At 34.2% G+C, this 27,706-nt stretch overlaps 3 protein-coding genes across 3 annotated transcripts in view; 1 reads left to right on the top strand and 2 right to left on the bottom strand.

The window, feature by feature from the left end:
- Positions 1 to 9,882, bottom strand: part of LOC136040959 (uncharacterized) — a gene marked incomplete in the record, with an annotated part of 18,588 nt that extends 8,706 nt beyond the window's left edge. The window contains 2 exon segments of the mRNA XM_065725416.1: positions 2,333 to 2,673; positions 8,977 to 9,882. Coding sequence (XP_065581488.1) covers positions 2,333 to 2,673; positions 8,977 to 8,989 — 354 coding nt within the window.
- Positions 1 to 27,706, top strand: part of LOC136040940 (E3 ubiquitin-protein ligase MYCBP2-like) — a gene marked incomplete in the record, with an annotated part of 337,503 nt that overhangs the window by 109,431 nt on the left and 200,366 nt on the right.
- LOC136040950 (uncharacterized) lies at positions 13,857 to 27,158 on the bottom strand. The gene is made up of 4 exons (XM_065725403.1): positions 27,093 to 27,158; positions 21,183 to 21,460; positions 17,008 to 18,120; positions 13,857 to 15,416 (listed from the first exon to the last, which is right to left on the bottom strand). Exons 1-4 carry the CDS (start codon positions 27,112 to 27,114, stop codon positions 13,977 to 13,979), a joined length of 2,853 nt encoding a protein of 950 aa, XP_065581475.1. The 5' UTR covers positions 27,115 to 27,158; the 3' UTR covers positions 13,857 to 13,976.

Here is a 27,706-nt window from a genome sequence, read left to right as displayed (position 1 = left end):
AATCAATATATCAATAAAAAAAAAACTTTCTCGAGTATTGAACATTGCAGGATTCTTAAAAAACGACTTTTTGATACGAATTTTAAGTTGTGGTACTCTTTCAGACTGACGAAGAGAATCTGGAATCGAACTCCAAACTGACTTACCTGTGTTTCTAGTCAATTGACTTGCCTTCAATGTGTTCCTTTGTTCAGATGTAAGACTAGCAGCATTCTTAGTACTATTATTGCTACTAACCATTCGCTGCAGATCCAAGCTGCCTGAGGCAAACACAGATGCGCATGCTCCTCCTCCATCCCAATATATTCAAAGCCTTCCTCTTTACACCCGTCCAGGAAGTTCTCATTTCCTTTAAATTTTTTTTTATGACACAGCCCACCCTAACCACGGACGATCTGCTTTCCATTAACCCTTGACGGTTGGCCGGAAAGGACAATCTTTGGTAAATTTTCATCCTTCGTCCGCAGAACGGGCCCTGCCCATCTCAACCTTTCTCTCATTATAGCCCTAGAAAACGGGATTGAACCACACTTTTCGTACAGCCTACTGTTTGAAATACGACCAGTAAGCCGGGTACCCAGAACAATCCATAGTCTATCAAAACTTCATCTAAAACTTCATTTAAGAATTTTATTTGAGTTTTAATTTTTTTTAATTTCCTTAGGGGGAAGAAATTTAAGTACTTGTGTGTTACGTGCAATTTACTCAAGTTTACGCTGTGTGTAAAACTCGAAAACAAACTGGTTTTTTGTTAGTTTCTTTGTTACTTTAGAATCAAATGTGGGCTATAGATTTACACATTAGGGGGGGGGATAAAGTATAGCGGGTCTGCACGAAAAATGTGTTAGGTACAGTTATTCTGCATATTATGAAGTAAGAATTTTTTTTTACTTCAAACTGTCCAATACTTTATCCCCCCCCCCCTTATGTGCAAATATATAGCCCAAATTATATATTTCCCATATATTCTGTCACTTGTCTTTGTCTTGTCTCCCGCTAATCTGGAAGAAACTAACGAAAAAACCGGTTTATTCTCAAGTTTTACGCAGCACAAAATTGAGTGACTTTGCTACTATCAAAAAAGCTGTGTCGTCAGCAAATGAAGTAACTGAAGCTCTGAGAATGTAGAATGTCATTGTTTCTCCGAATATTAGGTATATTTTTGAGCCCTGAGGGACACCGCACTTTGTGAAAAATGGTTAAGATTTGCTATTTATTGTCACACTTAGCTTTCCTTTATTTAAATGTGATATGAACCAATTTAAAATACTACCCTTCAGGTTTAAAAAATGTAGCCTTTCCAACAAAATCTTAAACAGTGCTAAAAGGCTTTCTAAAATCAATAAAATACTCATAATCATGCACTGTTCACCTTTTTCGAGTGCTGAGTTAATATTTTCCAAAAGATTTTGTATGATATATTTTCGTATTTCGTTTAGCACTGGGGAGTTCAACTGGATTAATGACTAAAAATTAACTGAGAAAGAACTTTTCTAGAAAGTAGAGACAAGAATGAAAAGTCGTAAAGTATATATATTCCTTGTCCCTGATAGTGCCCTTTTTTACCCGCTTTTTTTTTTCCTGATAATACATTCTAAGAATTTTTGTACTGATAAATAATTGAGATTTCGAATTAATTGTGTAGTTATAAGTTTACAATAAACAGAAGTGTATAGTCAATTTGACTATAGATTTGATGCTTGGTTAAATCTGAGCAATGATTAATATACTTTAATAATATACTTTAATATAGATTAAAAAACGTGTTTGGTGAGTCGGGTGGCTATAACAACATTTCTTTCTAATTATTTTTTTTTCTTTTTAATGAGAGTGCTGCGGTAATTTCAAAAGGAAATCTTACTCTAAAGGAATGATCAGGGAAAATCCAAATTCTTACTGCTTCTCAGCCATGATTTCTTCTGACCCAGTTAATTATGTTCTCCATAACTCCAATTTTCCTTTGATTTCGTTAATGTTTCTTTGCCAAAATTGTTATAACCGACTCGATCAAAAACTACATAAGAAATGAGTTTTATTAGAAAACCAGATCGTCGACAGAATTTTTTTTTTTGGGTTATTATGAACACGCATTAGTTCAACGCACTGCCTTGGAGCTACAATTTGTTCTGTGTTTGACAATATGAATGTTTAGCTTGGGTTGTGCTACTATATGAGCCTTTGATGTTCTTGTAAGCGCTGTTGTCATTACTAAACCAAGCGTTAAGTCTTACGTCGTACTCGCCCTTAGATTTGGGTAAATAGTACTGTTGAAATTATCTATTTAATGAAATGATTTTGGGGGAATTCTGTAATATAATAGGTAGGTGCATACCTTATTCTCTTCGTCACAAGTACAGTAAACCATATTTATCCCTTCATTGTCAGTGCAAGTACACTGGGGAAGATCACAAATTGTATTTGAAGAAGTAACGAACGAAGGAAGTTGAATATCACTGGATTCTTCACTCTCCTCCTCCTCATCTTCCTCGTGCTGTTCTTCATTGGTAGTTTTGTCATTTTCACCAATGCTAGTAATTTCGTTATCAGGGCTCATAATTTCGGGTGACAGTGTCTCTTCTGGCATTGTTGTCTCGGGTAGTTCCCTTTCTCCACTGCTTTCGGGCTCCCATTCTCCAGAAAGATGTACGAAGAGGAGACTTACTAGAATTTGTCCTAAAAGATTTGGATACTTTAGTTTGTGTGTACTAAAACCTGATGAATAAAATTTCATGGAATAAAATGATTCTTTATTTTATTGAAATATGGATTAGGTTGTTTAGTCACTTTCTTTATTTGCGGATGGTCTATGTTAATTTTCAGGGCAATCTTGCTTTACTTTCACCTATTTTTCCCTTCTATTAAATATCAGAATTTTAGTTTCTTATATAGAAATACTTTCATATTTTTATCCTAACTTTTAAGTAATACCTCGGAGAATACGTTTTATAAAAGTAAAAACAACCGATAAAGATAAGCCATGTTGCATTTCTTTTTTATTCTTAGAAGGCATATCCGTCCATATAATCTATCCTTAAAAAATTTGTTTACAAAGAATAATGATTAAATTTACTTTTGTTATCCTTCTAAATTAAAGTCTCTTTCAAAGATTGAAAAGATACTCATTATATCGTTCATAGATATCTTATTGTTCTTTGTATGCAAGATTGTGTAATAAATAGCTTCCTGTTCCATTTTTTCCTTTTTTCATTGTCTGATTGCACAGTTTTTATCCAAAGAGAGTTTTATTTTGCCGCCAATACAACTTTTTATGGTGAATTTGAATTACCATCAGTTTTTCTCCATCACTCACTGTTTTGCGTACTAATTTTTCAATTGTACATTTTAGTTAAATTTGTATATTTTACTTTTTTAAGCAAAAAAGTTTTGTTGTTTAGGAAATTTCATTTGTGCCACTTCTTAAGTTAAACTTAAAAATCGGATCAGCTTTTTTTTTATCTTGTTGCTTTTATGCTATAAGTTTGCCTTTGATAATAATATAAAAAAATAATTATGCTACCATTGTTATGAAGAAAAGACGATAAATGTGGTTGTTAGATACCATATTCTGCTAGTGCTTGCACTTTTCTCGAATGTTTCAGGGTTTCCCTGAGTTTCCCCCCCAAAAAAACTGGGTTTACTGATAGCTCCTTCAATATTAACATTCGAAAATATACGAAAGTAAACGGGAATTACAGATCGTTATCCTTGTTGACATTAATTCTTAGGAAGATTTTGGGGTCTTCCTTTGGGCAAATTGACCGAAACCTAAAAATTCGGGAATAGTTTTAAGTACTGTAATCTGGGGACCACCGTCAGGCTACCACCTGTTTTGCTCTTTCTGTAATTTTTGGAATGGAAAAAAAAATTGAATTCGAGAAATTGCGAGAATGGAAACCAAATTTTGCAAAGAAACGACTGATAAGTTTCTATGATGACTGGAAATGTTCAGAAATGATAGGGGTGGATACAACAACTTAGTTTAGCTATTTTATTTTAAAAGAATAAAATAAATATCCAATAAGAATATTTGTTTTTTTCCGAATTTTGGAAACATATCCGAAAGCTATTTATTATTTGACCTTATGAGAGAAAAAATTATGTAACTACAATTTACGTTGTCCACAATATCTGAAATGGAAGATAGTCATCTGGCGTCGTTTTACCGTACGTGTACCGTACTTGTTCTTTCATTGCTTTTGTCCATTCATTTTTTTTTTCCAAGTCAATAGACAAGCTAGGTCTACTTTTCAAGCAGGTAGTGGATTATTTGGGAACAGATGACAACTCTTGTTTTACATGAGCTACGTCTTGGTTCTTTCGACTTCGCTTCTCACTAGCAGCAAGAAACATAGTTTTATCGCATGATTTTTCAAACGTAAAGATTGAATTTGGCCATTTTATTGAATTCTTAATTGTTAGATTCGTTTTTAAATACATCTTTTGCCTCATACTCGAAAATTTTCCGGGGACAATAGAAATTGATTGGAAAAATTTGTCTATGACATTTTACAGAGAATGGAATACCAACCTTTTTCTAAATAATTGATTAGCCAACTATAGTTTCTGCAAACTATGCCGTGGTGTGAACTTGCCCATATTATTAAAGGTTCAATGGTAAAATTTGCTCTCTGAAAGGCTATTGGGAGTAAAAAAGGAATCATATGTGAATGAGAAAATCAATGAATGTCATATAGCCTATGCATTTTTTAAGACCTAATCACAGGACTAATCTTTGTATTTAATGACGTGGCTACACTCCATATATACTTGTTTCGATTTTTATATAAAATTTTAGGAAATTATTTTAGTAAACTGTAAGATTTCTAAGGCAATGCTCTTGCAAGTGCTGTATGGGAACGATTTGACATTTGCACAAATATGTACTATATGCAATTGGGCAAAATTTCCTCATGAGACACTGGATGTTCGTCATCATAATACCAGGGCAAAATAAATTTGAAAGTCCCCCATCATGTTTTAATAGGGTTAAGCCTTCAAAAACAAAAACAGATGACCGTAGATTGTCACTTTAATTGACATATACTGGTATTCCTTAAAGTTTTGATATGTTTTGTTTATGAAAGTAAAAAAAAGTGAAAACATTTCAAACATATTTTGTTCTCAGTAAAGCGCATATTTTGTTCTGGTCTTCAGAAAGGACTGGGGTTTATCAACCCTACTCATGTTATTTTTTGCTTATTTTTGGTTTGACTCGGCTGTTTATTGTAATTTCTGTGTAGTTTTACGCTTGGAAGATAACTTGACTGTTGGAAAAAGTTTTTTAAATTAATTCCTGTTGGTTTTTTATTGACATAGTCTTTTTTTATGGAAAAAGAAATATTTTATATCTTCCCAGTTTTTTCTGTAAGAATCCATAGTATGGGTTGCTATTTGTATGTTAGAGAAACGGTTTCAACAATTATTAATCCTGACACAAACAGTATTTCTTAATTTAATTTTATTGTTTCTGAAGTTGACCTGGAAAATAAAACTTAGTATCATTCCCAAAAGACTCTATCTATGCTCTTTGACGAACTGAATATACCTACACGCTTTTTATTTATTGAAATTATAAGAGCAGAAGTAGTGATACCAGTATCCCCAAAAGTTTGAACTTAATACCCCCAGTCGTTCTCGATATACTGCTGAGTTGTCTTATTGGTAACCATAAACACGATGCATTTTGATTTATTTTAAAGCAACAGTTTTTTGAAGCATAATGGGTCAACTGCATAATTGCGGGGATCTGACATGACTAATACTATGTTCTAATATTACCGTTCTACTATGCTGAACAAAATGGGTGTCTCAAAGATTTGACTGAATGCTTTTGGAAAATGAATGTGCTTGAGAGAAGGGCTGCTTGCCCTCGCATCTCTTGCTACTCTTGAAAAGGGCACTAGAACTTTTAATTTTTAATTGAATTAGCTCCTTTAAAAGTTTCAATGATATTTCTATCTATTATAGACTGGTCTTGCCTATGATATTGCTTATATGCCCTTTTGAAAACTTGCATGCACACAGTTTTCCCCTTTTATTGAAACTCCTAAATGCTCCCTAAGAGTTTCATCTTAATAAATTTAGCGTCATTAGTTACATTAACTGCAGTGGTAGCATTAAAAAATTATACATATAGTGACTTCTGGCTAGTTCAAAATCCCCCACAACTTGCCCTTAAAGGTCTAAATTAGCAATGTAAGTTGACATTGTAAGGAGATTGACATCCCCTAAGACACAATTACGGGACCTTTCAGTAATGCTGAGCAAAATAGTTCTCTTAAAATTTTTGTTTTAAGCGAACTAATTACCGGACCTGTTTTGGGGAGTGATAGGATTGAGGGGGAGGCTGGTTATCCTCCTTTCATTTTTGACGCTTAAAAAGGGCACTAGATCTTTCGACTTCCAATCGAATGAGCCCCATCCGATCCAAATTTTATTTGACTATCCATTCCATGAGAACCTTATATGCCCGGGGCATAACTTACAAACCTTGCACCTGGGTTCTCGAGGTCTGTGTCCACCTTGAAGCCCTTGTTATATGTTCTTTGGACTATTGTAAACAAAACGGCTATCTTGCAATTTTAATTGGAAGCGTTTGGGGAAAACAGGTTATCAGGGAGGGGGAAACTGGTTGCCCTACATCAATTTTGAGTCTCAAAAGGGAAATACAGCTATACATTTCCATTCAAATGAGGTTCCCTTAAAGTTCAAACAACCAAACCTTCCATAAATAGCTTGTATGCCCGGGGTATAACTTACAACCCTGGCCCCAGACTATGGAGGGTTGCGTCAACCCCAAAGGCCTTGCTATAAGACCTTTGGGCTGATTTTGAACAAAGGGGTATTTTAAAATTTTCAGTAATATAGCGCATAAAAATATATAAATGTCTTAATATAATAGTGCTTAATAGCTATAATGTATAATTATCAGTTTTTAATCTTATTTTAGAACAAACTTGTCTTGTGTTTAAAAAATAAAAATCTATTTTGCGCTAACTTTTTTCCGTCGAAGACTTGGAAGCCATTCTAATCCTTTCATCTTACGATATTAAACGAAAAAATCCGTTTAAAATGTCTTAACTTCTATAAGTTTAACAAATAAAAAATTATTAAAATTTTTAGGAATATATGTCAGTACATATCTACCAAACTGACAATCCACGGCCATTTCTTTCTTTTTTTTTTTTTTTTCAGTGAAGTGCAAATTATGTTCTGGTCTTGAGAAGTTATGGGGGTTGTCAAAGACATTATTTTTTTACCTTCCAACTACGCTGAACGAAATGGCTATCTCAAAATTTTGATTACATGTGTTTTTGGAATTGATGGATATGGGGGAGGCTTGTTGCCCTCAATTCACTTTTGACTAATAAAAAGGACACTAGCCCTTTCAATTTCCAATCGAAAGAGCCTATTTCGAAGTTCTACAACAAATGGCCATTTCAAAATTCTATCAGATGCGTTTCGGGAAAATACGAGGTTTGGGGCCGTATCCATTCTTCGATTACCCTCAATTTTTAAAAGGACAATAAAAATTCTGATTGCCAATCCATTAAGTCCCCTCTGAAGTTTATACGATCACCCTTGAGGCCTCTGCTGATGTTGTCATCCTCAAACACATAATTTCTGGGCTTTTTAATTACGTTTAACAAAATCGCTATCTCAAAATTTTGATTGGATGTGTTTAGGGAAATGGTGGGAGTGGGAGGGAGGATAGTTGCACTCCAATTACTTTGAATATTAAATAGGGCACTAGCCCTTTCAATTCTCAATTGAATAAGCTCTTTTCGAAGCTTCTACGACAGCAAATGGTCATCTTAAAATTTCTATTACATGCATTTCGGGAAAATACGAGGTATGGGGTATCCACCCTTCGATCACTCTGAATCTTAAAAAGGGCACTAGAACTTCTGATTCTATGAACCACTCCAAAGCTTATATGTTCACTCTTTCTATATATATATATATATATATATATATATATATATATATATATATATATATATATATATATATATATATATATATACATCATATGCCCCCAGGGCATAACTTACAACCCTTGCCCTGAAGGCTCTAAGGGGTCGTCATTCTCAGCGACATAATTTTCGCCTTTTATTTATGTTGAACAAAATAGCTGTCTCATAGTTTTGATTGAATGTGTTTGGGAAAATGTATACGTGGGAGGAGGGTTAATTGTCCTCCAATCACTTTCCAATCCTTCCAATTTCCAATCGAATGAGCCTTTTTCAAAGTTTCTACGTTAATAAATAGCAATCTCAAAGTTTCAATCACATACATTTCTGGAAAAAAGAGGTGTGGGGGGAAGATTTCCACCCTCCCATCACTCTGATAGGCACTAAAAATTCTAATTAGCAATCCAATGAGCCCCCTCCGAAGTTTATACGATCATCCTTTTCCATATAAAACTTATATGCCCCGGGCATAACTTGCAACTCTTGCCCTGAGGGCTGTGCTGGTGTTGTCATCCTCAAACATGTAATTTCTGGACCTTCCAACTACGTTGAATAAAATGGGCATCTCAAAATCTTGATTGGATGCGTTTGTGTAAATAGTGGGTCTGGGAGGGGAAAGGGGCTATTTGCCCTCCAATCACTTTTGACGACTATCACTGACAAGTTTCTACGACTACTTCTTCGATACGAAGTGCTCTAGTCTAAAAACAAAACACAAAAAATAATACATTCTGCCCACATCGCTCTTTACTTAGACAGTGCTATTGTGCTGCTTATGATTATGGCACATCCTCGAAAACTGTACTTTTAATCCACCGTCCGTACTTCTCTGGTTCGTCTTTTTATTTTATGAATATCTAGTTTTAATTTCGTCTTTAAATAGTCAATCAAGATTTTGCGTCCTGTCCTGGTGGAGTTTTTGTTTTTCAGATTATTTTCTTCATCTATTTTTTCATTTTATTACATTAATCACTAGTTTATTGATAAGAACCAATTAACTTACGTTTCCAGTACATTGTTCCAACTCAATATTTCAAAAACTAAAAATGTGTTATCGTAGCAGAACGATAAACTTTACAGTTGTGGTTTGGATACATTTCTTTCTAAGCCGCAATGAAATAGCAATTTCCTATTTCTTAATACTTTCTTTTCATCAATAAGTTAATACAAACTATGATATGCGTTAACAATTATATTCATTATTATTTCTGTTTTTATGTTTGTTTGTTGGTTTTTTTTTTTTTTTTTTTTTTTTATTCTTGTTGTGCTCTAATTTGTCTTAAGTAGTGAAAGCGTCAATCCGCTGCTAAAATAAGTGTTTTGTGGAGACATTTGGGGTTAATATATACCTCTAAACGAATCGATTTCGTTACCTTGGACTGTAAGCTAAGAGTGGCCTGTAGCTATAATTACCAAAACTCTAAATAAAATTATTCAAAGCATTTTTTGTTAGTCGGAAAAGTTTTAACATGTTGACTAAAAATTAAGCTTAGGGCGTCGCGATATTTCGTAACTGTTAAACTGTTATGCCTCAACGGCCCCAAGATTTAAATTTTTGTTGGAAAAAAAATTCAGGTTTTCTTCTAGTGCAAAAAACCATAACTATTACTTTTTAGTATGTTTGCAAACAAGCTAGCCTTAGAAATTACCTGGGACCATCCTAATCATTTGTTTTTGTATAATTCCTAGATCTGTCTCATCCGGTCTTCCTCTTCTAAATTATGCCTTTTTAGGGGATATTAGGGGTTATTTCGCTGAGGGGCATAAATTTTCTTACCTTTAATAGAGCTATTTGTATTATTTCTATTAGTATTATGTTTCCCAATCTCTTCCCTAAAATTTACTATAAACTAGAGAATTACGGATTTAAAACCAATAATGACAGTTCGAGCTTACTCCGAGCTCTTTTATTTCTCGTTCCTTTTCTAAAACTCAATGTAAACTAGATAATTAAAAGTCAGTGTACATTAAATAATTATAAAATTTAAAGCTCAGTTTTTAGCCTTCATTTTATCCTCATCCTACAAACAGTCTTTATTAACTAATTAAATGAAAAAGGTTTTTTTCAACTAAAAGCAAAGAGTAACATAAAAACTTAAACCGAACCGAAATTATTTCGTATACAAGGAGGGTTTTCTCCTCCTCCATACCTCGCTCCTCACACTAAAACTTTGACTTTTTGTTATACCAGTTATTTAAGAATGATTCCTGAAACACGAGGGCTTTTAATTAGAATAATAAGCTTCTTTAGAAGCTCTAAAAAATCTTTAGCGTAAAGAGCGATGTATGGAGGAGGGGAAACTCTCCGTGATAATTTCTCTTCGTTTTAAATTTTAATGTTTCTCTTCACTTGCAGTGAAAGACTTGTTTTTCTATTAAATTTCTGGTCGTTTTTAAATAATGCCGGGAAATCCACCTTCCCCTCCACGGAATCAACCCTTTCACCACGAAGAATTCCTCCATGGAATGATACTACCACGTGAACGCCAGCCTCACCAACAAATACCCCCCCCCCTGTAAAATTGTTGTATACTTTCCAATTACCAATACTATATGGAAACAGTGGGCAAAGTTTCATAGCTTGTAGCCCTTTCCCCGAGATCTGTAGGGGGTCAAGTCATCCTCATAGACATATTTATTAGATCTTTTGTCTATTCTGAACAAAATGACTGTCTCAAAGTTTTGATAGAACGACTTTTGGGAAAAAGGGGATGTGTGGGGGGGCTGCTTTTGGAAGATATTGGAAATAAAAACATTTTCCAATATTTTTGGTCGCTTAAAAAGGACGCTAGTGCTTTTGATTTCTGATCGAATGAACCCTCTCCCGATCTTCAAGAATTGATGGTTCGATGTGATCACCTTTTTGTAAAACAAACAAGTAAAAAAAAATGAAGAAAAAAATAAACTCGCATCCGTGATCTTGCTTCTGTTAAAAATGCAAAATTCCATATTTTTCTAAATGGAGCTTGAAACATCTATATTAATGTTCTCTGATATGCTGAATCTGATAGTGTGGTTTTCATTAAGAAGACTGCATGTTTTGGGTATGTTTCCCCCTTTTTTTCAAAAATGGGCAAATTTTTTGAGGCTCGTAACTTTTGATGGGTATTTCTTAGAGTTTCGGTTACTATTGAACCGCATCGCTCCTTACTTACACTTCGTTACAACGAACAGTTTGATGAGGAGAAACTAGAGGTTTTTATTTCTCTCGATGGCTTGTTGGAGGAAGATTTGTTTGTGATGCTACAAAAATCTCTTCTATCATGACTCGTAAAGCATGACAAGGTTTTTTGGAACTTAGAGGAAATTTAATTGTAGTATAAACACGCACACACACGCGCAAAAAAAATGATCACCCCCAAACCGTAAAATGTATCAATTTCAAAACTTTATTCCTATAAGATATTTTGCATAATGTAGAAAAAAGAGGGAAAACACCACAAAAATTGTTAAAAAAAACTGCAGTAGTTTCCGTGATAGAATTACAGCAGCAACGTCAACCTATATGAGAACTCTGGAACAGGGTTTTTAGCCCCTATCAGCAAAAATACGGTATTTTCTATAATTCATGAAAAGGAGGGTTACACAAGCACTTTTGTGTGGTTTGTAATCTTTTTCCTTTTTGGTGGCAGAAATAGCTGCAGCCTAGTAAAGAGTCAACAACGGTCCATAGTAACCAAAGTTCAAAAGAAAACAACACGTGAGTTATATCTGATTTTGATGTTATATATTTGATGTAACACATCTGAAAAATTGGTTCAAATAAACTGCCTCGCAATATTTTGGTAAAATTTTAGAATTCTGAAAAAACTAATCTTATTTTTGAGTTTAAAAAAAAAAATACTAAATTGCATACTAAAATTTACTGGTTTCATGGTCAGTAAAAGGCTACTGAGAGCCTTATAAATTAGTCTCGTATTTTCTGTATTTTACTTACGGACTTTTTTCCTCTAAATCGTGTTTTGCTTCGTCGACTTTATCTTTTCAGTAAAGCACTAGTTTTGGGGATTCTAAAAAATTCAAAAAAATATTATGACGTGGCTTATTCGGACCAATATTACAGATATATGTTATATAAACTGAGAAGCAACAACTTCTGTTTGGTTTATGTTTCACCTTCGCTCTTTGCTTCCACCAAAAAACTTTACTTTTTTTATTAATTTTCTTGAGAAAATCTGGACATGAGAAAGCATTTTGTTATCAAAATTAAAAAAGTGTGAATAGTTAAAAAGCGGATAATTTGAAGAAGTAGAAAGGTGAAATGACGAAATGTAGTATTTAAATCCTGAAATCTTGAAGAAATATGGAATTCTTGACATGAAAAAGTGTTTTGCTATCAAAAAAAGAAGTGAAAATTGTATGACAAATGAAAACGTTTTGTAAGTAAATTAACGAAGAGGAAAGGCTTTACTTGAAGAAGTGTGATATAGAAGTGTGAAATTTTTAAGAAAACTCGAATTTCTTGATATGTATTTGAAAGATTTCTAGATATGAAATTTGAAAAAGAGGTGAAAATTCCTTATAAAGGAAAAAAGTCGATGAATGAAAAAGGATTTATTTGGAGAAATGTGATATTTAAATCTCGAAATTTTTAAGAAATTGAGTTTTGACGGTAAAAAAAAAAATGCATTTGAAGTTCGAAAAAGAAGCGAAAATCTTTGAAAATAAAAAAAGGATGAAATAGAAAAGGTTTACTTGAAGGAATGTGCTATTTAAATCAGAAAATTTCTTAAGAAACTGGAATTCTCGAAATGAGGCGGTTTTTGCTGTTGACACTAGAAAAAGAAGTGAAAATTGTTGAAAAAATAAATAAAATATAATAAAGTAAATAAACTTTACTTGAAGAAATATGGACAAAATTTGAAGTTTTAACTATCCAAACTTGTCAGAATTTGTAATTATAATCTAACATTTCAATTTTCAAATGGAAAAACTAAAAATTTGGAACATTAGCAATCAGTTTATAATAATTGATACATGTAATTTAATATCGAGAAATGGGGATGGGGCCGGTAGTTCACATCATGTCTTGATTAGGCCTGGCCATAATTTGAAAAACGATCAGTTATTAAATTTAAAAAAATGTTTTTCAACTGAAAATAAGGAGCAATATTGCAACTTAATGTGAACAGAAATCATTCCATATGTAAGGGGGGCTGTCGTCTCCTCAATCCATTACTCATTACGGTAAAGTTTTAGTTTTAGTCTTAATTCTTGAATAACGACTGCTGAAACACAAGGGCCGTTGAATCAGAATAAGAAGCTTTTTTAAAACCCTAAAAAACTTCAGCGCAGCGACAAGGGATTAAGAAGAAGGATCCCCCCTCATATACAGATTAATCCTTTTTTGATCTTTAATTTAAATGTTGCTTCTTACTTTCAGTTGAAAAACTGTATTTATGTTTAATTAAAAGAAAGCTTTAAAGTTTTAGGGATGAAATAAAAAAAAAAAAAGATTTGTTGTAATAAGACTAAAAATAAAAGAGTTCGGGTGTCACAACAAAAACGCACGCTAGTATTGCTGATAATCATGGCGATGGTTTTAATGTTCACATCGATGGATACAGTGTCCTAAAATTCCTTGATGAGTTACAAAATACGTCGCGGTCGCCCCATGCTTTCATTTTTACCATTTAAAAAAAATAAATCAATCTTCTAGATAGAAGGAATTTTTTTTGCTTTTTGCGCATTTGTTGTTAGAGCTTTTTTTAAGTTGTTCTAGATATTTTTACTTGAATCATGATGATTCCAGGATCAAAAAAGGTGGTGCGGGAACGTTCCGTTTTCCCCGGAATTTTACTTTCAAGCTTGTCATAAAAGAAGAATAGTTTTTGAGCTAAACTGCTTTTTATTTATTATGTTGAACAAGGAGAATAGGCTGGAAACTTTTAACTTATATAATTAAAATCTATTATACAGTGTAGATATTGGAATTAATTATATCCATCTGTTTGTTTGACCTCGTCGGAGTATAACAAAAGCAAAGAAAGTGTCCGTCCAGTATCAATTATTCGCATCTAAAACAACGTACACATGAGGCTCCTCTATTGCCTCCGTTGTCTCAGATGAAAAATGTAGGGTCTCTTGACGTACTCTTTCTCCATTTACACCAAGAACCCATGAATCTGCTCTGTCCGCTTTTTTAGGAATTGTCTGTTCGAATCGTGAAATTGTATTCGAATCCTCCTTAACATTACCGTGCTGGATTTGGGAATTTCGCCGTTTTTTGCTCCAAATTATAGGACCGAGTATATGAAGGCTAGTTATCTGCTCCTGTAGGTGTTCTGTTGTTTTATTCTTTTTCTGAAGTTCCCGGGTACGACAGTAAAGAATGACGGCTGTCAAAACTAGGACAACAAGTAAGAAAATGGCTGTAATAGGTATGGCAATTTTAAAAATAAGATTTTCCGAATCTCCCGTTTCGCAAACTTCCTTTTCATATTTTGAAAGCAAAATGTGCTTTGACTTTTTCGAGTGACAAAGTAATATATCTTTTACAGAGGGCTTCTTTGGACCATCTGTCTTGTTTGCCTCATGTACAATCCTTTTTATTCTTTTTTCTCCGTTTCTTATTGAAGATTCAGCAATTAACTGCTCAGCTTTTCTTAGAAAGCTGCAGGAGCATTCATCTGGCAACTTCAAGCTGCTGACAATAAAATAGGGTGGTACTATTACGACATTTCTATCATAGTGTTTCAATTCGTTGTTCTCAAACTTGAATTCAGAGGTACTCGTACTCTCGTGCTGTAAGCGATGAAAAGCGTACGCTTGTACGTATGCAAAGATGTTATTTTGTATTGTTACTGGCCCAAGACACTTTGTCAAAATCGAATTTTGATACATGTTTTCTATTGTGTTATTTATAAGATATATCTCGCCCCCTATATTTTGACCTTGGTTCCAGACAATGTCGATACCTCCTGTATTCCAATCGCCGATATGGTTACCACTAAATATGACACTATTTTCCACCACAATGCTTATGCCTCGTTCGCTGATACTCAAAATTTTGCTATCTTTGAAAATTAAACTGGAAACTCGCGTGTTTTGGAAAGATCCCTTTTGAATGTCGAGTATTTTGCACTCCTCGAATGAAAGTTTACTAGCTGACAGTGCATTGAAAAATGCTAAAACTAATGGTGCTTTAAATGCAACACCCTTGAAGGTGATACTACCAACATTTCCTCGAAGTGAATTAGGATATTCCGGGTGTAAATTTACATTTTCGAACTTAATTTCAAGCGAGGGTTTAGGTGGATTTATAAACAGTCCATTTGGAGCGATTTTCATTACCGTTATGTTTGAAAAAGTAACTGAAACTAAATGTTTAAGATAAGTAAATGCTTCGCTTCGGATGTTGACTTGTATGCATCCTTCAACATTTATTTCTTCTGTGTCGGCAGGAAGTTTTCCAGGTCCAGCTAGGGTACTGATGTCAAGCCCCTGCAAATAAAGTAATACTAATCCTTGATGCTGTAAATAAAGTCGCTGAAAATAATTTTTAGAAAAAAAGCACATTAACCAACTTGAAGTATATATTAGATGACATGCTTTTCAGCTTTCTTTGAGTCCAAAAGAGACGCAAAAATATTTGCATTATACGGAAAATAGAAAATGTTATGGCAGAATCGTAAAAATCTTGACATTTTTTCGAGGGGACAGGAGTGGGGAGGTAGTGCTTTCTAGAAAACTTTCCCCATGGAAAGAAAATTTTAGGTGTGGTAGCTCTTTCCCGAAATTTGACTTTCACCAAATTAAAAAAACAAAAACAAAAAAAAAACGGAAATATTTGCATTGTGTGGAAAATATAAGACATGGCAGAATCGTAAAATTCTTTACCTTTTTTTTGGAAGGGGGGGTAGGCAGGTAGTGATTGCTAAAAGACCATTTTCTTACAGAAAGAAACTTTTAGATGTGACAGCTCTTTCCCTTGAGTTGTCTCTGCACGTTGGAAGTTCATTAAATAATACTCTTTATTTCAGTTAAAAAACTAGCCTTTTTTGCATGTGTAATCAACCTGAAGTGGTGACTATCACGAATACAAATCAATTAATGTTAAGATCGCAAGTTTTGACAGTGATTTCCACTCCCACCTAGACTCCTATATTTTTAAACTACAAGAAAATGCTAATCTTAATCTATGGTGAAATATAATCGCTAAGTATCAAACAAGCAAAAAAAGGCACAAGTAAGCGGTTAGAACTAGTTTTATATGGTATCAAACTTGTGTGTTTAAAATAGGCTGAAAATTCGTTAAAAAGCTGAAAGTCCGTTATAATTATCAAAATGGACTAAGCCATAGTTAGGGGACAACCACCCTTGTCCTATAACATCTTCCTTATTTCCGAAGCCTTGGCACTTCTAGCCTTTTTACGATAATATCAAAAACTTGGGCAAAAAGTTGCAGTTTACTTGTATTAGCAGCCCCAGTCACCTCTCCCTTGCAAAATACTCTGTCATTCCCCCTCTCCCTGAGACTTGTATCAGTGTTTACCTGTGATTAAGGCTACTGAAGTGCTAATAACAGAAAAATCAAGTCATTTTTGTCTCTGAACCCGTCTTAGTTCTGTTCATTTTTGAAAACTGAAATTTTCAAACAAATTTATTTTCGTCGTTTCAAAATTATGAAGATTTTAGGGCTTTACGACGTTTTTGTCAGTGCTGTCACGTTGAACCTTGAAAGTAAGCAAATAAAATTAATTAGTTAAATTGGACAACGCTTTTCACCGAAAAACTCAAATATTAACAGTCTGTTGATTCCCAAAGACTGAAGCTTGTCTGAAGCTTTTCGTCACCACGTCTTTTAACTTATTTTTTGCTGATTTTTCACCCGCTTTTGTTTCTTTTAAACTTATCACCTGTTGTCGCCAAAAGCTGCAGAACTACATATACGGTTTTTTTCGTCAAAAGCTGAGTTCCTTATCCCCCCCCGCCCCATTTGCTAAAATAAGTATGGTTGCATAAGTTTCCACTTGACCGATTCTAACAAGTAGGTTTCAATTTAACTTTCATTTGTGCATCATATATCACTCACCGTTTTGTTTCCGCATTTACAGTCGATCCTAATTTTGGTAATGGATGTACCCAGGAGAGGAGAGCACATACAAATTTGTTGGAGATCGCATATTGTCTTAGTAGTAACTCTTTGTTGTCGACAAAACTTATTTTGGTATTCTTGAATATACATGCTGTCCTTGAGTTTCCCTTTGCACATTAATGCACCTTCCATTTGTCGACTGTTAAAATGTTTAGTTGTTTTCAAGTTTTTCTTTTGCTCAATATCACTGGCTGCAATTAGCCACTGAGCAGCAATGGATGGTGTAAGCTTACACGTACATGGATCTGGAAGTTTAACGTCAATAAACTCGAATTCTTCTGATAAGACAAGAGCACCTTGTTCATAAGATATTAACTCGTTCTTCGCAAATTGAAATTGTCCTTTTCGTTTTGTCGTTTCAAGGTGGATGAAAGCATTTTTTGTGACAAATTTAAATAAATTTTGTACTAGCAGAATTGATCCAATATTTGACACAATTAATCCGCTTTGTGAAATATTACCAATCAAATTGTTAATAAACCAAAATTTGGTGTTAATTGTTGACGATCCTAGTATTTGAATTCCTTTCTCGTTTATATTTACTATCTCATTGTCTTTAAAAATAGCAGTTTCTACTTGTCGTATATTCAGAGAATTTTTCTCAAATGTCAAAATTTTACAAGCAGTTACATTCAAATTTGTTATTTCACAGTTTCGAAAGCCATCTTCATCGATTTCGAAGGCGTGTACTTCGAATAATGTCAAAGACTTTGCATGAACAGACTCAAAGGTGCCACTTGATATATTAGGTATTGTGACATTATTGAAGAAAATGTCACCAAGGTAGCCACTGATCGAGTTTTTCTGTTTTATCATTATTTGGCATGAACTGAACATAATTTTTCTAAAGTATGGCTGGGATTCTGGTGCTTGCATATTTAATCCTTTTTGTTCTATGACAATGTGTTTGATATTGGAAAACTCTATTGTTTTGATTTTTCGAAGGCTTGAAAAAGATCCACTTCGCAGCCCTATATAGCCACAATTTTGAAGGCGAAACTCTTCTGTTTTCAGAGGTATCCAGTTGGCATTTGGACTTATTTCAAGACCCTAAAACCAAAAGGAACATTACGGTTGGGGCCAAAAACCACCTTATTCAAGATAGTATCTTGAATAAGGCAGATTTTCAGGAGAAACAACAAACTAACAAAAGAGAAAACTAAAGACAAATTGTATTTTATATGTGCAGGCATATTTTTCAATTTTTACCCGCTTTACTTTCTAGATTATGATAGGTTGAAGATTCACTACATGGTTTGTCCGTCGAAGTAGCTAGATACGAGGTTACTACCCTGAAATTAACTACCCTTGTGTCTTGCTCATCTTTAGATTTCAGTAAAATCGTCTGAACTGTTAAAGTTCAATTTGGTATAAATACCCGTCAAGAATTGTCAATATCCATATATGGACCCATGAAGAACATGGAGAGGATTCTCATCCCTTTATAGATTTGAAAATCTTAAGCCTAAAACAATCTTTAATAAAAATACAAGCTTTTTCAGCTGAAGGTAAAGAGCGACATAAGAACTAAAAACGAACAGATTTTTTTTTTTTGTATATGGTGACGACTGCCCCTTCCTCAACTCTCGCTCTTCACGCTAAAGTTTAAAGTTGTTTAAAATTCTTCTCTTTTAAATTGAACGACTGTTGTGTTTTAGAAGTCTTTCTTAAAGAACTGTGACAAAAAGTTGTAATGCGACGTAAAGAGCGAGGGTTAAGGAAAGGGAAGTTTCCCTCATGTAAGGGGAAATTCTTGTTCGTCTTAAGTTTTAATGTTGATCCTTACTTTTAGTTAAGAAACTTGTTTTTATTTCATTATTGACTGTTTTTCAAATCGTGCCAGAAAACCCCCTTTCCTCTCCTCATGTTAAGTTTCCCCTGGTCAATACCCCTGGAAACTTGCCTATCGGGGAATATTCTCCACATTCAAAATCCAATCCCCGCGGAAGCCCCCCACCCCCAAAAAAAAAAGTCCGTGTATTTCCTAATAACAAATACTATGTGTGAACAATGCACAAATTGTGTGGCTTACAGCCCTTTCCCCAGGAACTCAGGGGCGTCATGTCATCCCCAAAGGTATAGTTATTGGACCTTTCAATCACGCTGGGTAGCATTTAGAATTAAAAATGGAGTAGTTGTGGGCAAGTCAAGTCATGGCTAATTGTAGAAAAGGCCAAGACAGATAGTCCAATTAAGTGAGAAGAAAAACATGGCATTAATTTTCCCCCCTTCATTGCCGTTGTTATCATCTCCCACTTATGCTACACCTCTCATGCATGTCACTGCACAATGCCGAACTAGAGTCAACCTTGTTGGAGGGTCTCCCCGGGGAATGTACGCTGGTTCGACCAATATAATGGAAAATTTTCAAGTATACTTGAAAATTTTCAACCTGTCAACCTGTTGGAGGTTCTAGCCGGCTCATTATTGCTAGGGGAGTCAATATATTTGCAAATGGGTATGGGTAGCATTTATTATAGCATTTATGTGTAACATTAAACGTAATGACTAAAAACGTTGTATTTAGAATCAGATTAAATTGTCAAGTCTTTTCAAGTTTAAGTTCTTTCAATAAATATAAAAAACTCCAAATGGCCCACGGGCCCGTTAACTGGGGAAAAAATAACACTACATAATAATCATTTGTAGGTTACTGAACTAGGCCTAGACAAAAACAAATAGATAAGAAGTACTGTTCCCGCGACTGCTCACACGAAGACAACCCATCTCCACAACACCTTACACCAACAACAAATCTCACTCTGTCATAATGACCCAACATAAATACCCAACGCTAAATCATTGAAAAAAAGAAAAATAATACTCTCCATTAAACTTCCAATTTAGAACTACAATATTTAGAAAATTTCAATCAACTATTCTTGTCCAACAAATTTTTTTTAGGTTTTTTAAAAGGAACCAAGGTTATGGGAGTTTTGGTCTATCTATTGTATCTATTGTCCACATTTTTGTAGATAAGAGCTTGAAACTTGTAAAGTATGATTCTCCAATTCGGTTTATGTCTACTTATTGGTTCTGTTTCTAATAAAATTAACATTTTGTCAATTTAATTCCTCCAGGAGATCGAAAGGAAATTTTATTTTTTGGATTGAAATTCTCTTGAAACCCAAGAAAAGGAAATTCCTTGTTTTGGATAGGAATTCCCTCGCAACCCAATGAATATAACGTTCGATGTTACAATTTTATAAAAAAAAACAAAAACAACACAGGATATAGTTTGGTAGACCCAGCAAATGTTTCTGTGTACTGCATGAAGTGTAGCACTCCTGCAGTTTGCAAAATGAAAGGTCCAGAATGATTTTAAAACCTAACATCTCATAAAATGTCCTCATATATCAAACTGAATATGCTTATTTTTTTTCTATCTGATAATCTAAAAGGAAAGAAAATATTCCCTTCCTCGAGAAGAAAGGAAATTCAAGGTTAAAGAAATATCAAGAAATAAATGCTTGTAATTTTCAGTTTGCATTCGTGCAATTTTCTATCTATATTGCTAATTGTGCTTCATGCAACTAAAGTTATAGACTTCAAAGTTTGGGTAAAAATGAAAGGTTTGGGTCTTTTCAAACTACTCACGAACCTTTGAAACTATCATGAATTTTAAGCTTATGTCCCCATGATTGAAATAACTTAAGAAATGAAGAATAGAATCTTTGAAAAAATTCATAGCGGTGTCAACTCAGCGCCATCTAAGAAGTAATGTTCTGCAATAGTGACAGTCGACATACAGTGGGAGATTGAAAATAGCTAAAAATTCAGGTCATGATGATGCAAAAAAGAACATGAAAAACAAACAACCGATTTTTTACTCGTTTTATCCTTTCTGAAAGGATTTTTTTTTTTTTTTTTTTTTTACATCTAACTTTGCTTTAAATACTTCTATTTTTCATATTTTTCTGCCTTGAAAATTGGTTGAAGTTTTGGCACTTTCGGAGATTACGTTTTCCATTACCTAAGTTTATATTACCCATTTGTATCATTGAAGGCTATGTACTGATATGTTAGAAACATGTCTAGTGTTGGCGCACTTTTCCAGGTTGTTCTTAAAACTGTACAAGACTCTATATGTAGAAATCACATCAATGACTTACTGTTTCTTCACTTTCACAATTGCAGTCTATTTTTGCTTTTATACAATTGCAAATCATTAAGTCACAGAGGCTCTTCACAGGGAAATATCCCTTCCTTCCCGAAGGAGCTATGATGTAAGTAGGGCTATCATCATCAGATGCGGGCCTAAGCAAAGGCGTGTAGACAGTTTTTCCTGGATATGATGATCTATTGAATTGAGACATGGATGAGTAATGTATCGGCTCTTTTTGTCCATCAATGTTTAGAAGTATCGCAAAAAATACCAACAAAGTCGAATCTAAAAAAAAAATACATACTTAATTTGTGTATATCTTTTGAATTTTTTTCTAAGGAGGATACTCGCGTCGAATAGGAAAGCGTTGTCGTCCGTTGTAACTAGCCAGTTCTGTTGATAATTGTTTTGCTAGAAAACCGCTTTGATTTTGTCTTCTTTCTATTTCTACGCGACTGATCTTAGTTTATTGCGATGGAATCGTAAGGGTCTAACATCTGTGATTTTTACTGAGACTTTGTTTGGCCGAATTGATGAACATGATATTATAGTTGTGCTTCCCTGCAAATTTCAAGACAAGTAAGAAAGCACCAGTTAAAATTAAAAAGAAAACTGAAAAAACAAGACCGTGGATTGTCATTTAATTGACATTTACTGATATTTATTCCTTGAAGTTTTGATATTTTTTTATTTGTGAAAGTAAGAAAAGTGAAAACATTTCAAAGTATTTTGTTTTCAGTAAAGCGTAAGTTGTGTTCTGGTCTGGAAAATGTATGGGGGTTATCACCCCTAGCCATGTTAATTTTTAATCGTTTTGAGTTTGGTTTTGCTATTTATTATAATATCTGTTCGTTTTTGAGTTTCATTTATTTATTGATAGCGATTTGTGGTATTTTTACGTTTTGAAGATTATTTTATTTTATTTTTGCTCATTCTTGGCTTAATGTAGCTCCACTTTTCTTTGAAAAACTTGTTTTGTGGAAAAAGTTTTAAAATTCATTTCTGTTCGTTTTTCATTGACATAGTCTTTTTCAAGTGAAAAATATTATTTTGTATCTTTTTATTTTTGTTCTATTAGAATCCATAGTATGGGTTGCTATTTGTATGCTGGAGAAACTTTTTTCAATAATTTTTAATCCTGAGACAAACAGTGTTTTATATTTTAATTTTATAGCTTCTGAAGTTGACCTAAGAAATATAACTTAATATCATCCCAAAAGACTATATCTATGATCTTTGACAACCTGGATACACTTAAACTCTTTTTATTTATTCAATTTGCAAGAACATTAGTAGTAATGGTAGTATCCCCAAAAATTTCAATTTAATATCCCCCAGTCGTTCTCAGTATATTGCTCAGGTGTCTTATTGGCAACCATAAATACAATGCCCTATGTTTTATTTTAAAGCAACATTTGATTTTAAAGCATAATGGGCCAATTAAATAATCGTGTGAGGAGGGACGTTGACGTGCCTTATATACCTAAAGACATTGTTGCTGGACCGTTCTTCTATCCTTAACAAAATGGTTTTCTCAAAATTGTGACTGGGTGCGTTTGGAAAATGAATGGGCTTAAAAGAAGCGCTGTTTATCCTTCAATGTATTGTTACTCTTAAAAATGGCACCAGAACTTTTAATTTTGAATCAAATTAGCTTCTTTAAAAGTGTCAATGATATTTTCAGCTATTATAGAGTAGTGTTGCTATTATATTGCTTATATGCCCTTCTGAAAACCTACATGCACTCAGTTTTTTCCTTTAATTTAAACTCCTAAACCATCCCTAAAAGTTTCATTTAATACTGTTAGGGTCATTAGTTACATTACAGTAGTGGTAGCATCAAAAGTATAAATATAGTGCCTTCTGGCTAGTTCAAAATCCCCCATACCTTATCCTTGAAGATCTAAATTGCTAATATAAGTTATTGTTCAGATATTGCTTTGTCACCTTTTTGAAAGTTCACATGCTCATAGTCCGCCTAAATATTCCTTAAAAGCTTCATCTTAACACCCTTATCTTGTGGAGTAGTAATAGGTGTAGCAGCATTAGTAGCAGTACTCGCATAGGACCTTTGGTTTCGTTAACAACCCCTTCAACACACGCTGAAAGTTTCAGCTTAATAAATACCATCAACTATTCCTGAACAATTTCTGATTCGTCCGCTCGACAACCTGTGTGAGCATAGTGTGTTACGATTTAGTTCCATATAGTTTCTATATATCCCAAATTCTTCGTATTAATGTCCTTAGTTTTAATAGCAGTAGTAGTAGTAGTATCTGTAGCATTAATTGTAGTAGCGTAAGCTTTAGTGGCAGTAGTAGTAATAGAAATAGTGAAAGTAGTATGAGTAGAAGCAGTAGCATTAGGATGCAAATATTTGCTTTTGATTATTTCAACATCCCTCACAACAAGACCAATTAGTTTCAACTTTACAGACCAAACACTACCTAAGATATTGTTGTTACACCCTTTTGACAATATGCGTACAGAGGGCGTGTTCAGATTCAGTTCATCTTCCCCCCTCAAAATTTCTTGAAAATTTCACCTTTCTACCATTAGGCGTAGTTGTTAGGCGTAATAGCAGTCACAGTAGTAGCATTATCTATGTGTAGCATTTCCCGAACTTTATACGATCGCCCTTTCTGTATGAAACTTATATGTCCCCAGAGCGTAAATTGCGATTCTTGCCCTGAGGACTGTGGGGGTTTTGTCATCCTCAAAGATATAGTTTCTTGACCTTTTAATTTTGTTAAACAAAACGACTATCTCAAAATTTTGATTAGATTTGTTTGGGGAAATGGTGGGCGTGTGAGGGTTGATTTCCCTCCAATCACTTTCGAATATAAAAAAAGGCACTAGCCCTTTCAATGTCCAATCGAACGAGCTCTTTTCGAAGTTTCTACGACAACAAATGACCATCTCAAAATTTCTATCAGATGGATCTCGGGAAAATAGGAGGTTTGGGGGGGGGGTATCCACCCTCCGATCAATCTTAAAATAGAACTAGAACTTCTGATTACTAATTTAATGAGCCCCCTCCTATATTTATACAATCACCCCTTCTATGCATACTTTATATACCCCGGGGCATAACTTACAACACTTACTCTGAGGGCTATGGGTGGGTTGGCATCTTCAATGACATAATTTCTGGACTTTTCAATTACTTTGAGCAAAATGGCTATCTGAAAATTTTGATTGGATGTTTTTGGGGAAATGGTGGGCGTGGGAGGAGGGATTAGTTACACTCCAATCACTTTCGACTATTAAAAAGTACACTAGCCCTTTCAATTTCCAATCGAATGAGCTCTTTTCGAAGTTTCTACGATAACAAATGGCCATCTCAAATTTTCTATCAGATGCATTCCGGGAAAATATGAGGTGTCGGGAAGGGTATCCACCCTCCGATTACTCTGAATGTTAAAAAGGGAACTAGAACTTCTAATTACTAATCTAGTGAGCCCCCTCCGAAGTTTATACGATTATCCTTTCTATATTTACCTTATATGTTCCAAGGGCATAACTTACAACCCTTGCCCTGAGGACTCGTGGGGGGGTTGTCATTCTCAAAGACAAAATTTCCGGACCTTTCAATTACGTTTAACAAAATGGCTATATCATAATTTTGACTGTATGCGTTTGGGAAAAGGGTGGGCGTGGAAGGGGGTTTAGTTTCCCTCCAATCGCTTTCAACTATTAAAAAAGGCACTAGACCTTTCAATTTCAAATCGAATGAGACTTTTTGAAGTTTCTAAGACAATAAATAGCCATCTCAAAATTTTATCAAATGCATTTCAGAAAATACGAGGTGTGTGTGGTTGGGGGGGGGGGGTATTCACACTCCCAACACTCTGAGTTGCAAAAGGGTACCAAAACTCCTGATTAGTGATCTAATGAGCCCCCCCCCCGAAGTTTATACGATCACCCTTTCTATATTTACCTTAAATGCCCCTAGGGCATAACTTATAACCCTTGCCCTGAGGGTTGTTGGGGGTTTGTCAACCTTAAATACATAATTTACAGATCTTTCAACTGCGTTGAACAAAATGGCTATCTCAAAATTTTTAATGGATGTGTTTGGGGAAATGATGGGCGTGGAAGGGGGGTTAGTTGCCCCCCAATCACTTTTGACTATTAAAAAAAGCACTAGCCCTTTCAATTTTCATTTGAGCCCTTTTTGACGTCTCTACGACACCTCCTTCGATACGAAGTGTCCTGGTCTGAAACCAAAAAAAAAATAATAAATAAATAATACATTGTGCCCACATCGCTCTTTACTTAGGCAGCGCTATTGCGCTGCCTATAAACTGGGACTTAATTTTTGCTCATTTCTTAGTAGTGATATTAGAGTTGGCACGTGCTAAGAAATTAAACTTTTTAAGTTTTTTTTTTTTTGCATTGATAATTAATCTTTGAAGTGCTGACAGAAATATATTATACCAGTTTTTGTATACAAAAGTTTGTTGATGAGATACACCATTTGGAGAATTTAGACGGACTGACTTCTTCATTATTATGGTATACAATAAAAAAAGAAGAAACTTATGATGTCTCTGCTTAAAAGGAAGCTATTTTCAGATTTGGTGCAAAAACGAGCTCAGTCCTAAGCCATTGCGAAAACAAGCTGGGCCCGTGGCCTCTCTGACATCCAACCCCCTTTCACCCTCACCCAGCCGTTTTTTTTTCCAATAGGGCAGATATTTTGCATTTTGTTTTATGTAGAATCATGCAAGGATTTTCAATCTTTGCCGTTGGGGACATAGAGCAATCACTTGTTGATAAACCTAGAATCAAGTTTTCTTATTGCCGAATACTCTGGGAACAGTTAATTGGTACTATATTTCAAGGCAAAGTAACGTAGCTTTCACTTATACATTCTGCAATTTTAGAAAGAACAACAGAGATCGGTTTTGTGATTTGGGACAATGAAATACAGCGTAAAGTTATATACGTTGTTCGTTTTAAAAGTGAAAATATGGATTGAATGACATGAAAATAAGAGAATAAAGCTTTTTCTAAGAAGCAGCATGTTAAGAGACTACCTTTAAAGAATTTGTCTCTTTTTTTTCGAAAAAAAATGTTTTTGGGGTGTAACATTTTAAAAGTTTAAAAGATTTGACACCTATAGCTTATAATTTATGGGTAAGAAACAAATCAATGTGTTGCAACGTAAACTTAGTTTTATATAGAAAGGTTTAAATCAAAATTAAAGTATTCGTCAGGTCTAAACCGCAGTTAGGGTTTATAAAAATGAATATTTTTTTAAATGGACAAAACTGATTAAAAAAAGAGCACTAGTTTGGTGATCCTGATGCGTGAGACCTTTTGTTTATTTCATGATGAGGCGGTGGGGGCAAATTTCTCCAAAGTAACAGAAAACAGTATGACAAGCATAGAATATTTTATGAAATAATATAAAAATGTTGATGTTGATGTCCCTCTCACAAGTGCCTCTTGGCAGTGACGTTTTCGACGGTATTTTTCTAATGAGGAATATATGCAAGGTCAGAAGCAAATCAGTTGTATGAACTTGTATTGTTAAAAAAAGGCTATTAGCATGAATATAAACTGTAAGGATGCATCAAATTACCAACAAAAATTATTTTGCATTTTGGGGGAGTTATACAACTTCAGTAGATTTTGTAGCCTAAAATGCAGAATATAAGTAACTCAAGTTGTATGTCACCTTTAAATAGTTTGGTGATAGTTCCTGATGAAGAGACTCATGTTAGTGTAATTGAACTGTGCTATGATTTTTTTTTTTTTTTTTTTTTTTTCTTTTTTTTTCTTCATGCCATTGCTATTGAATTAAGTAACTTTTTCTCTAGCCAAAATTATGTGAAACCAGGTAGTCTATTTTTTCTTCTAATTTTAATATAGAATTAACCGTGCCTAAAAATTGTTAAAAAGAGCCTACCTGTATTCTTGATTCTAATCATTTTTCTATTGAACTGCCATTACAATACGTTACGAAGTAAAGAATCAGAAACGGATGTGGTTTTTTCGTAATAAATCCTTTCTTTTCTTAATACTCGACATCAGAATATCACACCTTCTGGAAATTTAGATTGTATTTTTACTTTAAAACATGAGCAAGTGAAGGGACTTCACCTTGAACATCATTCAAGGGAACGAAGGCTTTATAAACCACTTGATCAAAATGCAAGAACTTCGAACTGAAAATTTTATGAAGAAAGGCAAAACTGAAGTGAACAGAGATCGTATTTTATTTTATTGAGCGTGTTAATGGTCAAACACTTCGTGACAACGAACTGTAAGTAAGGAGCAAGGCGGCTCAGCAATAGCCAAACCCTGAGAAACAGTTTTGATGCCAATAGCTACATGAAAAGAATCAGATTTTGATGCCTATTCAAAATATATAAAATTCGTCAGGTCTAGTGTTACCTTCAAATGTTACGAACTAGAGAAAATATGCTCAATTCTTGAAAAAGGGAGGAAACTCACCAAAATATTATGTGATCTTAATGAAAACCACACCACCCGATTGAGCATATCAGAGGACCTTACTGT

This window comes from Artemia franciscana, chromosome 2 (assembly GCF_032884065.1).
Source record: "Artemia franciscana chromosome 2, ASM3288406v1, whole genome shotgun sequence".
Lineage (NCBI taxonomy): Eukaryota > Metazoa > Arthropoda > Branchiopoda > Anostraca > Artemiidae > Artemia > Artemia franciscana.
This window is presented reverse-complemented; position numbering and strand designations above follow the sequence as displayed.